This window comes from Macaca thibetana, chromosome 15 (genome assembly GCF_024542745.1).
Source record: "Macaca thibetana thibetana isolate TM-01 chromosome 15, ASM2454274v1, whole genome shotgun sequence".
Lineage (NCBI taxonomy): Eukaryota > Metazoa > Chordata > Mammalia > Primates > Cercopithecidae > Macaca > Macaca thibetana.
This window is the reverse complement of record NC_065592.1, coordinates 25,368,310-25,379,421: the sequence shown is the minus strand read 5'-3', so window position 1 is coordinate 25,379,421 and position 11,112 is coordinate 25,368,310. Positions and strand designations below refer to the sequence as shown.

Sequence of the window (11,112 nt, the reverse complement as noted above, 5' to 3'; positions counted from 1 at the left end):
CACGTGGGTGCAGAGAAGGGGCAATGGTCCTGACTGGCATGGGGGGTGCTTCCTGGAGAAAGTGGCGTCTCTGATAAGATGGGAGGGTGAGCGAGAGTCAGCCAGTGGGGGAAGGGGAAATGGAACATTCCAGGGACATGGGACAGCTCATGTCAGTGCTCAGGAGAGCAAGCTCCATCTGGGAGGAGGTGAGTCGCAGTGGCCAGAGCAGGTGCTGGAGGACAGGGTGGGGCTCGTGAGCACAGCGGGGTGGCTGCGGGCAGATTCTAGAACGGTTCCTAATCCATGAGGGAAGCTGCAGGAACGTGCAGGTTAAGTGTGTCTTGGGTATGAAAGGAGAATTCATGGAAAAGAAGGCAGGAGACCAGAATAGCTGAAACCTAGCCCAGAGACAAGACACACAGTGACAGGTAAGCGATTCAAAGAGAGCACAATGTGACTGCCCATGGGACAGGGAGCGGTGGGGGGACCTTCGGGCACCAGGAAAGAGCACATTTCATTAGGGAAAGCCATCCAAACCAGATTTCTATTTTGGAAGTTATTCATCTAAGAATTATCAAGTGTTCTGTGCCCTTTAAATGTGTTATCTCATTGAATTTTTCAACCACCTTGAGAAGAGGTGGTGAAGAAGATACTCAAGTCCCAACTTCCCAGGGGAGGGCACAGCTGTGTGACCTTGAGCAAGTTACTTAACCTCTCTGTGCCTCAGCCTCCTCACCTGAAAATGAGGATGATAATAATTTATCTGCCTGTCTTATAAGGTTACCATGAAGAGGATCAAATTAAGAGACAAGTGAGAGCATGTGGCTACTCTCTGACCCCTAGTAGATGCTCAATAAGTATTAGCTACTGTTGGTTCTGTTGCACACATGAGAAGTCCTGTTAGGAAACAGTCGCAGCCACTGCAGCTACTGCTGCCAACGTAACAAATCACCACAGTCACAGCCTAAGAGCAACACAGATTTGTTATCTGACAGTTCGGGAGGTTGGAAGTGTAAAGTGTGCCAAAAGGACCACACTCCTCCTAGAGGCTCCAGAGGAGAACCCACTTCCTTGCCTCTTCCAGCTTCTAGGGGCCACCTGCATTCCTTGGTTCACAGCCCCATCCTCTATCTTCAAGGTTGGCAGCACGGCATCTTCCAATCAGTTGCTCTCTGCTTTTACCATCACATCTCCCTTTCTCTGACCTCCTGATTCCATCTTACAAGGACCTTTGTGATGATATGGGGCCCACCCAGACAATCCCCCACGTCAAGACCATCACTTACTCACATCTGCAGCATACCTTTTGCTATATAAGGTCCTACTCACAAGTTCCAGAGAGGAGGAGGTAGACATCTTCAGACTTGGGGATACTCCTATAAACCTTTTTCAGGCAAATCTTGGTCTCAGAGTCTATTCCCAGCAGCCCAGCCAAAGGCAGAGCTCCCCAGAAATGTGACCACTGAGCCTTAAAGGCTGGGGCAGGGTAGGGGGGCAGCCAGGGACAGAAGAGGGAAGATGTCATTCCAGAAGCAATGGCATGTGCTAAGCCCACACACAGGACAGTGCGCAGCCCCCTGGAGTCACCACACAGGTCCTGTATGGCCAGAGTGTGGCAGGAGAATCGGGAAAATGGTTGAGATTCGCCTCACTGGTGAGGGTGCCACAAGCCAGGCTAAGACGCTGGGCTATGAGCAGGACAGTGACAGGCTCCAATGTGGACTGCAGGAAGACTCCCAGAAACAGGGAACAGGAGAGGGGCGACTTTCTAGAGATCTCCCATGAGAAGTGGTGTGTCTTATGATGGTGGTGATGTAGGAGGAAGGTGGGGTTCAGATCAGGGACCGAACAGAGAGGCTGGCTGAGGACACAGTAGGCAGCTCCTGCCTTGATCCCCACTCCTGCCACACCTGGCAGAGCCCCTTCCTCCATGCTGCACCTTAAGGACTTGGAACAAGCCAGGCCGGCTTGGGGTCTACACACCCAGGATCTAGCCCAGCTCCTTGGGTGACCTGCAGTCAGTCCCCCCCCCAATCCCAGCCCACCGCCACGCCCACCCCGGGGCCCTTCCAGCTCCAGGACAAGAAGATCCCGGTAGGGAGAGAGCGGAGAGGAGCTTGGGCGTCTTTGCAGCGAAGCCCAGGAACACGCAGATGGCAGCCTGTGTCTGCAGCAGCCCACTCTGAACACTAAGGATGAAAACAAACCTCCCCACCTCTCTGCCACCTCCCCATAAATTCTTTACATCGGAATAAAATGAGTCTTTATCACGGAACTGTAAGAACAGTTCTATCAAGCACAGGGTAATCTGCCTCAATCACCTGCTGAAAATTCAACCAGCATTTGGCATGAGTCGGAGTTCATCTATGGGAAAGCAAACAACGCTGTGAGAGGTGGCCTGGCCCAGTGGAAATAACACTACTGCTAATAATATTAATAGAACAATAACTCACGAAATTGGTCACTAAATGTACTGAGTGTTTCCTATGTCCCAGACACAGAGCTCAGCACTTTACATGCATTACCTCATTGAATGCTCATTCCTCCTCTATGGGTTTGTTGTTATACCCACTTCCCAGATGAGGAAACTGAGGCTCAACTCTGAGGGGTGAAATGATGGGGCTAAGATTCACAGACTCAGCCGCTTGGCCTGCCTGCAGTGCCTGGGCATTTAACCAATGCACCACACTGCCTCTCATGGGCCTGAGTTCAAGTCCTGGTTCTGCCCCCTCACTCTTGGGCACCCTTGGGATAAGCCCTGTTGCTTCTCGGATCTTCAGTTGCCCAGTCTATAAAATGAGAATTGTGCGACCTGCCTGGAGCCAGCACTGCCCGTGGCCAAGCCAGCAGCCCTCCCTCTTCCTGCCTTGCATGGAGCCTCAACTATGTCCAGGAGGCAACTGGAGCAGCTCCAGGAGATGACACCAGTCTAGGCTACCCATTCTCCTCTACCAGGGACTGGAATGGATGTAGGTAGTTCTGGGCCAGTTTTGGCCAAGAGGATGTCTGCTATGGGATTCTGGGTAAGACTCTCCACTCTGAAAAGACAGGAACACAGGAAGAGAAGGCCCTCCTGCTCCCTCCACCCACTCTGCTTTGGGCACAGTTGTGAGAGACTGTGATGGCAGGAGCAGTGGCTGCCATCTTGCAGCTGTGAAGCAATGAGCCCAAGGCAAGAGTCAACAACAGGAGGAAGGAGGGACTCACCCCTAACTGATAGCACCATCCAGGGCTGTTGTGAGGATGAGGTTGCATGGGCTCCCCACTTCCACCCTTGCTCCTGCCATGTACCCTCCATCCAGTAGCCTGGACAGTCTGGCTGGAACCTCATATGCACCAGGTCCCTCCTCTGCTCAAAGCTGCGCCATGGCATCCAACTCACTCAGAGCAAAGTCCCCAGACTCCGCCTGGTTGCCCGTGCCTGCTGCCTCGCTCCTCTGTAATCCCGTAGGTCTCGCTGCTGCTCCTCAAGAGGCCCTGTTCATCTGCCTGAGGGCTCCAGCCGCCTCAGACAGGATGGATCCATGTACGATCACTTCCTCGTCAGCTTGAGACCCTTTCTTTTGTCACCTTCTTAGTTAGGCCTTCCCTGCCCCTTCTCTAACACTGCCCGACGCATACACCACCCTCCCATGCCCTTTCCTTGCTTGGTTCTCCCTCATTTTACAATAGACTGTATATTGTTTCTTTTAATGCCCCTCACGGTCCCCCCACAACACACTAGAGTGTCAGCCCTTGACGGTGGCCAAGGTGTTGTCTATTCTTTGTCTGTTCACTGCTGTATCCCCAGTATGCACAGCAGGCCCATTATAGGTACTCGGTACATATTTTGGGGGAAAAGACTAGTACCTAGTCGGCATTCAGTAACTGATGGTTGTTGCTGGAATTCATTACTATGACCAGGCACTGTGCTCTGTGCGTATGAGCCTTGATTACTAATCCTTGAAACAGCCTCACATGGCTGGCGTGACCATCCTCCAATCATGGATGGGGAAGCTTAAGTGACTCATCCAAGGTTAAGTGGCTTGTCCAAGGTCACACAGTCAGGAAGTTTGAAAAACAAGCTTCAAACCCAGTGCTGCTGAGCCCAAAGCCCCTGCTCCTTGTATTCTAGGGTTGTAGCAGCCTGAGCCGAAGGGCAGGTCCCATCTTGTTTCTGTGGCTGCTGGAGACATATGAGCTTGGTGGAGCGGCTGCTTCTGCTGCAGCTCAGTCTAACTGCTCACTGCAGAGTAGGGGGCCGTGGGACAGGGACACTGCAGTGGAATAAGACTTAGGAGGTTCTCAATAAAGCTCGTGGGCAAATGACCAGGAAGGGGTGAGAGAGGCATCTGAGTTCTACAAATAGCTGTTCCTGCCCGCATCATTCCCCCGAGCAGATTCCAGATGCTGACCAAGATGACTGGTGCTGTGGGGCAGGCAGGCTCTGCTGTCTCTCCTTGGGGGAGCTGAGCCAGCATTGTGGCTGTGCGAGGGCCGGACCCAAAGAGCCAGAGCCAGGGGACACTGAAGGGACCAGGCATAAGCCTGAGATGTGAGCCTCACCTGTCCCAGCCACTCTCTAGCTGTATGAGCTGGGATAATTCATGCAGGCTCTCCAGACCTCCATTTTCTTATCTGGAAAACGGGAGGAATGACACTATCTGTAAGTATTTTATAGGACTGGCCTACCAGTCAAATGATTCTACAAAACCACCGTGAAATCTGAAAACTGCAGTGAAGAGATAAACGCCTGGGAAGCTGTGCTTCCATCACTCTGGATACTGGTTCATCACCACATTAACAACTCCATCTCTTTGAGATGCAGGCCGCCTTCTGAAAGCCCATCTGTGAGTTTCTGCTGGATGCTCTGCAAGGGCCCTAGGCTGAGCCATGACACGTTCACAGTCAGAACCCAAGAACAGGTGATCAGTCCTGCAGCTCACACTGGATAGTCAAGCCTGTAGGAGGCACAGAGGAGAAGGGAAGGCACCTGCCTCGGAGGAGGGTCTAGAAACAGCGTGCTTATTCCCTCCACCCCAGAGACTCCACGGCAACACACTCGCTCTCCCATCCTGATGCAGCCTCCTCCTCTGGGTCTTCTTTCCTTCTCTCCTGCCACCCCTAGTCCTGTAAGCTGATTCAAACTATCCTTCATTTCAAGCCATTTCAAAGAAATGAGTTCACCCCACTCAACTCAGGAAAACTCTCATCCTGAATATGCACACAGGAGGGAATGCTAGCAGAGTACTGGAACCTTCCGCCAAGGTTCATTTTCCACCTTTGAAGTTCATCTTGACTAAAACAAGAAACATCATTACTGGCTCCAGAAGTTCTTTGTGTTTTTACTTAGCCACTCTCACCTCTCTTGAAAACGAGCTTTGCACACCTTTTTCATGGTCTTGCTAAAGGTCTTTGCATACCTGAAATTGATTTTGCCCTTCTTCCCTCACCAGCTAAGAGAATGCCCAGCAAGTCTCCGTTGTCTGCAGAAAAAAAAGTGTCCCCCACCCACACACATTCCCAGCCCAGCATCTCAGCCTGCAGGAGCTAACTCCATTCTACTTCTCCAACCTTGTTTCACAGCCAAAGGAATCACTTAGGACCCTTCTTGCTCTCTCTAACCTCTGGATATTGTCATGTTGTTCCCTCCGTCTGGGTCACCCTTCCCTTCCACTGCCACATGTCCAAACCTAAAATGCTGCCTCCTCCAGGAAGCCTTCCCCGATTTCTCTGGTGTGCAGAACCTCCCTTCTCTGCACACCACAGCACTCTCCTTGTCCCTTTCAGAGGGCATGTATCACATTTATACCTTATGTAATGTGCCAGAACAAGTCCTGTTCCACAAACCTGCCTCCTCACACTGGGGACGTGAAATAGGGGAATGGTTAGGAACAAGAACTTAAAAAGAGGCAGAACTGACCTTGCCCCTGAACACCACCCTGTCCCTGCTGTGACCTTCAGCACTGTCAGCACATTGCTAAGGCATCACATAAAGGCCCAAAGTGAAGACAGATCAGGAAGAAACTCATGCTGCCTGACACCCACGAGGACAGCTACTAACAAAACAACAGAACAACAGGTGCTGGCCAGGATGTGGAGGAAGAGGAACCCTGGTGCACTGTTGGTGGGAATGTAACATGGTACAGACAATAGGGAAAGTAGCAGGGTGGTTCCTCCAAAAATTAAAAACACAACTACCAGATGCTCCAGCAATTCCACTTTGGGGTATATATATCCAAAAAAATTAAAAGCAAGAGGCAGAACCAAGGTTTGAACCTAGGCAGCCTGGCACCCAAGGTCTTACCATCCCTGCCACACTGACACTATCCTACTTAGTCCCCCATGACAAATCAATTCTAATTTATGAGAGCTATAGAGGCTGCGGGTTAGAACAAAATGGGAAGCCATACAGTGAGCGCTCTGCACCCTGCCCCGTTCACTTCTGAGGATTTGACAGTGACTTAAGAGCGGCCACGCCTGACTCCCTGAGCACTACATCTGTTCTTCCCTCTGCACTTTGTCTTCAGCCTCACAGGACAGGTCTCATACCACAACACAGAGAAGGACACTCCTGAAAAGGGCTATAAAACTATAACCAGCTCCAGGGGACGGCATAAGGATTTTCAGGGGTAACTTGGCTACATGTGTGATTTTTATGTCACTATTGCCCCAAGAACCCACTTTCTGAGAGGTGTATGGTTATGAGTCCAAGACTCCGGTCGCGGCTTTTTGGACTATCAGAAGATGGGACCAGGCTGCTGGAGAGAAGAGAATCAGACTCCACCAGGTACCTTCCCCAGGATCCAGCAGCCAGGAATCCAGAAACATCAGCCCACGCCCCTTCCCAATAAGGAAATGGGGTTTCCACGCTGCGTCAGGAAGAGGAGGAACATGGAGGAGGGTAGATGCACCAGTCTGGGGCTGTGGAATCTGGGACGGCCTTTCTCTGGGATGGTTCAGGGTGTCTCCTGCCTCCTTCGGTATCTGGGTCCTCCCTGGAGTATGATTCATGCAGCCTCCACCTCTGCATTATTTTATTCTTGAGACAGGAGCTCACTCTATCGCTCAGGCTAGAGTACAATGGGGCAATTACAGCTCAGTGGACCTCCTGCACTCAGATGATCCTCCTATCGCGGCCTCCCAAGTAGCTGGGACCAAAGACACATGCCATCACACCCTGTTAGTTTTTTTTTTTTTTTTTAATTACTTGTGGAGACAGGGTCTCACTATGTTGCCCAGGCTGATCTCGAACTCCTGGGCTCAAGCAATCCTCCTGCCTCCGCCTCCCAAAGAGCTGGGATTACAGGTGTGAGCCACTGTGCCCAGCCCCACATTCTTATATCAGTTACTGTAAGACTCCCAGAGGCACCTTACCTAATCCCCACACTCCCATCTGCCCAATCCTTGCAGACGCTGGCCTCAGTCTTACTTCAGGGCCTTTGCACGTGCTGTCCTTGCTGCTTGGGATTTTCAGTCCCCGAATGGCACGCTGCAGCTCCTTCTCTCTCTCTAGGTCTCAGCTCAGAAGCCATCTCCTCAGAGAAGTCCTTCCTGACCGCCTCATCCAAAACAGCCCCTCCCTCCCTCGCACTCTCCTGCCCGGCTCCTGGTTTCACTTCCTCCCATCAGTTTGCACTGTCTCACTTATCTTATCTTGCTCACTGGTGCTCATTTCGGGATTATTGTCTCACTCTTCCCACCACCTCCAAACGCTAGATGCTTCCCAAGAGCAGGGCCCCAGCACCCTTGGCCACTGCTTTATTCTCGCCTCCCATAACATCGTCAGGCACCCAGGTGCTCAGCAAACACTGGGAGACTTGCTGGCTGGGTCATGGTTGCCACAGTGCTGAGCCTCAGGTTCCTCATCTGTAAAACGGGGATAGTGACACCTGCCCCCAGTGTGGCTGCGAGGAGGACTCAGGAAGACACCGTGAGCACAGGGCTGGGCACGCAAGGGCTCTCCATCAGTGATAAGCTCCACTCGCCCCATGCCCTGCACAGGAAAGGGACTGAGAAAAAGAAAAAGCGAGTTCTGTGCCCAACACTAGACAGCTGCCCTTGACCATGACTCAATACCACTGGCAGCATTCTCTCAAGATTGTCAGAGAACAAGTTCCCTGGTGGGGAGGGGGTACAAGCCCACCCAGCCCCGGCAATCTCGATGCGGCCCGGGCTGCTGCGGCGCATACCAACAAGCTACCTGCTGCCGCTCACCTCCAATAGAAGCTGCTGTGATCTCTGCCGCGTCCTGCATATTGACGTTTGAGCAAAGAACACAAAACACATTAAATAAATGTTACAGTCTTATCGACAGGAAAAGGAGAGCTGAGAAAGAGTCTCCAGAGGGAAGGCGCTTGGCCCAGAGCCCCAAGCCATGTAGCCTCCTGGCAGTCAGTGTCAAGCTCCTACACACCAGGGAGCTGCCTGCAGGAGCTTCGTTCTTGGTTCCAGGAGTAACCAAGGGGTGCAATACAAACAACAGCCAAAGAGAAGGGTAGGACATCAGGGACCATTTCAGCCTTCCTGTGTTTCAAGAAACAGTCCAGGTCTGGGGGAAGGAGGGCTCCACACGGGATGTCTATTGGTATCCCTGCCCCCTTCTGCAAGTTAGAACACCCCGCAGTGCTTTGGGCAACCACCCCTCTCCCACTGGCTACAGTCTCGGTGGTCTTGTCAATCAAAGTCCCCAGACATCCCTGCCAGCCCGTGAGGTACTCCCTCATTAAGAATCTTCAGGGGAAGGACACTGAGAACGGAATGTTGGACATCCCCCTCCTGCAGGCTGCACCCTGAGATTCTCGGCTTCAACTCTGGGACTGCCCCTATCCTTCCAGTACACCCCTGCTCTGTAAAATGGCCAGAGCTGGTTTCTGTGACTTACGCCCAAGATCCACACTGCACAAGATTCCCTGTGGAGCAGCACTCCTGGCCACAGTCCTGGCAGCTATGTGTGGCCATGTACCTGGGTCTAGGCCAGTGGGAAGTTTGGTCATCTTGAAATTAAAGAGACGCCTCTCTTCCCCTTTCCTGGGAACTAGAAAGGGGACTTAATGTGGCCCAGCTTCAACCACGGGAAGGGGCAACACCCTGGGGGATGGAAGATGGAGGGAGTCTGGGTCCCAGGATAAGTCCTGGAGCAGAACTGTCCCCCAGATGAGACTGTTCCTCTATTCTGTTACATGACAGAGAAAAAAACTCTCGTTTAAATAACAGTATTCAGCCGGGCATGGTGGTGCACACCTGTAATCCCAGCTACTCGGGAGGATGAGGCATAAGAATTGCTTGAACCCTGGAGGCAGAGGTTGCATCGAGCCAAGATTGTGCGACTGCATTCCAGCCTGGGCGACAGAGTGAGACTCTGTCTCCAAGTAAATAAATAAACCAATCAATCAATAAATCCCAGTATTTGAGCGCTTTTATTGTGGCAGCTTAGCCTGTATCATAACATACACTACACAGGCCAAAAAGAAAACCGAAGAAAAGCCACCACCCTTCGGTATGGACTCTGAGGGAAGACAGAGCCTGGACGGAACTAGCCTCTTCTTGCAGCCTCCAAGCAGCTTTGCTGTTCTGGGTTTGGAGGGAGAATACGGCGTTGAGAGGCTGGCCTCCTTTCCCCACCCCACTCACCTTTTTCTCATCCCCTCCTTGCAGGAGGTGCAGGGTGCTCCTCCGGTCACCCTCCTGCTGCCTCAGGGCACCGCCGTGGGGCTGGGGCAGGCCCGAGGGCGGGGAGATGCTGCGGCCCTGCGGGTCCACCCAGGTGTAGATGTGGTTGGTGACGTAGCCCCCAGGGATGCGCCCTGCTGAGTACACAGACAGCACCAGTTTCTTGGAGCCCTTCAGAGCCTAGGGAGAGAGGGACACACAGGTTAGAGGAAGGGAGTTGCCGGGGGTGTGGAGGAACACCCTCCCCTGGTCCAGACCTTGGTTTTTCTCAGGAGCCCCACGTGGAAGGAGAGGCCAGCCCTGAAGTCCCTTTCCTTCTCTAGCCCTCGATTTTGTCCTATGAAAACAAGAACATCTGTCCCACCTCTATCCTGAAGTGGTCCAAATACAAGAAATATGATATATTAGGAGACCTCTGCAGAGGAGTTGGCATCGCAGGCCTGAGACTGCTATCCTCATGAGGGCTTGTTTGCAAGGCTGGCCTTTGGCTGGCATCTGGGAACTTGGATTTGGGGAGTGTCCCACCATTCCCTAAATGAGAAATGTGGCTCATGTGCTTAGACGGTGTGTAAACAGTATGGTTTATGCTTAACCTGCTTTCCTCCTGGGAGTCTGGAAGTTGGGGACAAGCAGACAGGGTCTATGTCACCAGCCCCCAATAAAAACTGTGAGTGCTCTCTAACGAGCTCCCCTGATAGGCAACATTCCACAGCCTTGTCACCATTCGATGCTGGAGGAATTAGTGTGTTCTGTGGAACTCACAGGGAGGGGACCCGTGGAAGCCTGTGCCTGGTCTCCTCTGGACTCTGCCCAACACACCTTTTCCCCGTGCTCATTTTGCTCTGTGTCCTTTGGATGTAGTAAACCCTAGCCACAGGTACAACCGTAAGCTGAATCCTGTTAGCCTTTCTAGAGAATCACTGAACCCGGGTGTCATCTTGGGGACCCTGATAAAATACCAAGCGAGAGGGTCGACAAATAAAAGCAATGGTAATAGCAATGCTTAACATTTATAAAGGGCTTGTATGTGTCGGCCACTCTGCACTGCACCTGATATGCATTATCTCAGGAAATCCTAATGAAATCCAATGGGGGAGGGGGATCGCAGAGGGGAAGGGGGATCTCATTTGTCAGATGAAGAAATGGAGGGAAACTGCCTGCCCACACAGTAAGAAGTTCCTTTCTCAGCTGGGCATGGTGGCTCACGCCTGTAATCCCAGCACTTCGGGAGGCCGAGGCAGGCAGATCACCTGAGACCAGGAGTTCAAAACCACCCTGGCCAACATGGCAAAATCCTGTCTCTACTAAAAATACAAAAGTTAACTGGGCGTGGTGGCGGGCACCTATAATCCCAGCTACTCGGCAGGCTGAGGCAAGAGAACCGCTTGAACCCGGGTGGTGGAGGTTGCAGTGAGCCGAGATCGCGCCACTGCACTCCAGCCTGGGTGACAGAGCGAGACTCCATGTAAAAAAAAAAAA

At 52.3% G+C, this 11,112-nt stretch overlaps 2 protein-coding genes across 9 annotated transcripts in view; one reads left to right on the top strand and one right to left on the bottom strand.

Annotated features, from left to right (window-relative positions):
• The window catches only part of ATP6V1G1 (ATPase H+ transporting V1 subunit G1), a 307,353-nt gene that overhangs the window by 178,770 nt on the left and 117,471 nt on the right, over positions 1 to 11,112 (top strand). The gene's annotated exons all lie outside the window — the stretch shown is intronic.
• Positions 1 to 11,112, bottom strand: part of WHRN (whirlin) — a 103,506-nt gene that overhangs the window by 66,552 nt on the left and 25,842 nt on the right. For all 4 annotated transcript variants that reach the window (XM_050760988.1, XM_050760989.1, XM_050760991.1 and 1 more), the window contains one exon: positions 9,595 to 9,813. In XM_050760988.1, the coding sequence (XP_050616945.1) occupies positions 9,595 to 9,813 (219 nt within the window). The remainder of the gene's footprint in view (positions 1 to 9,594; positions 9,814 to 11,112) is intronic.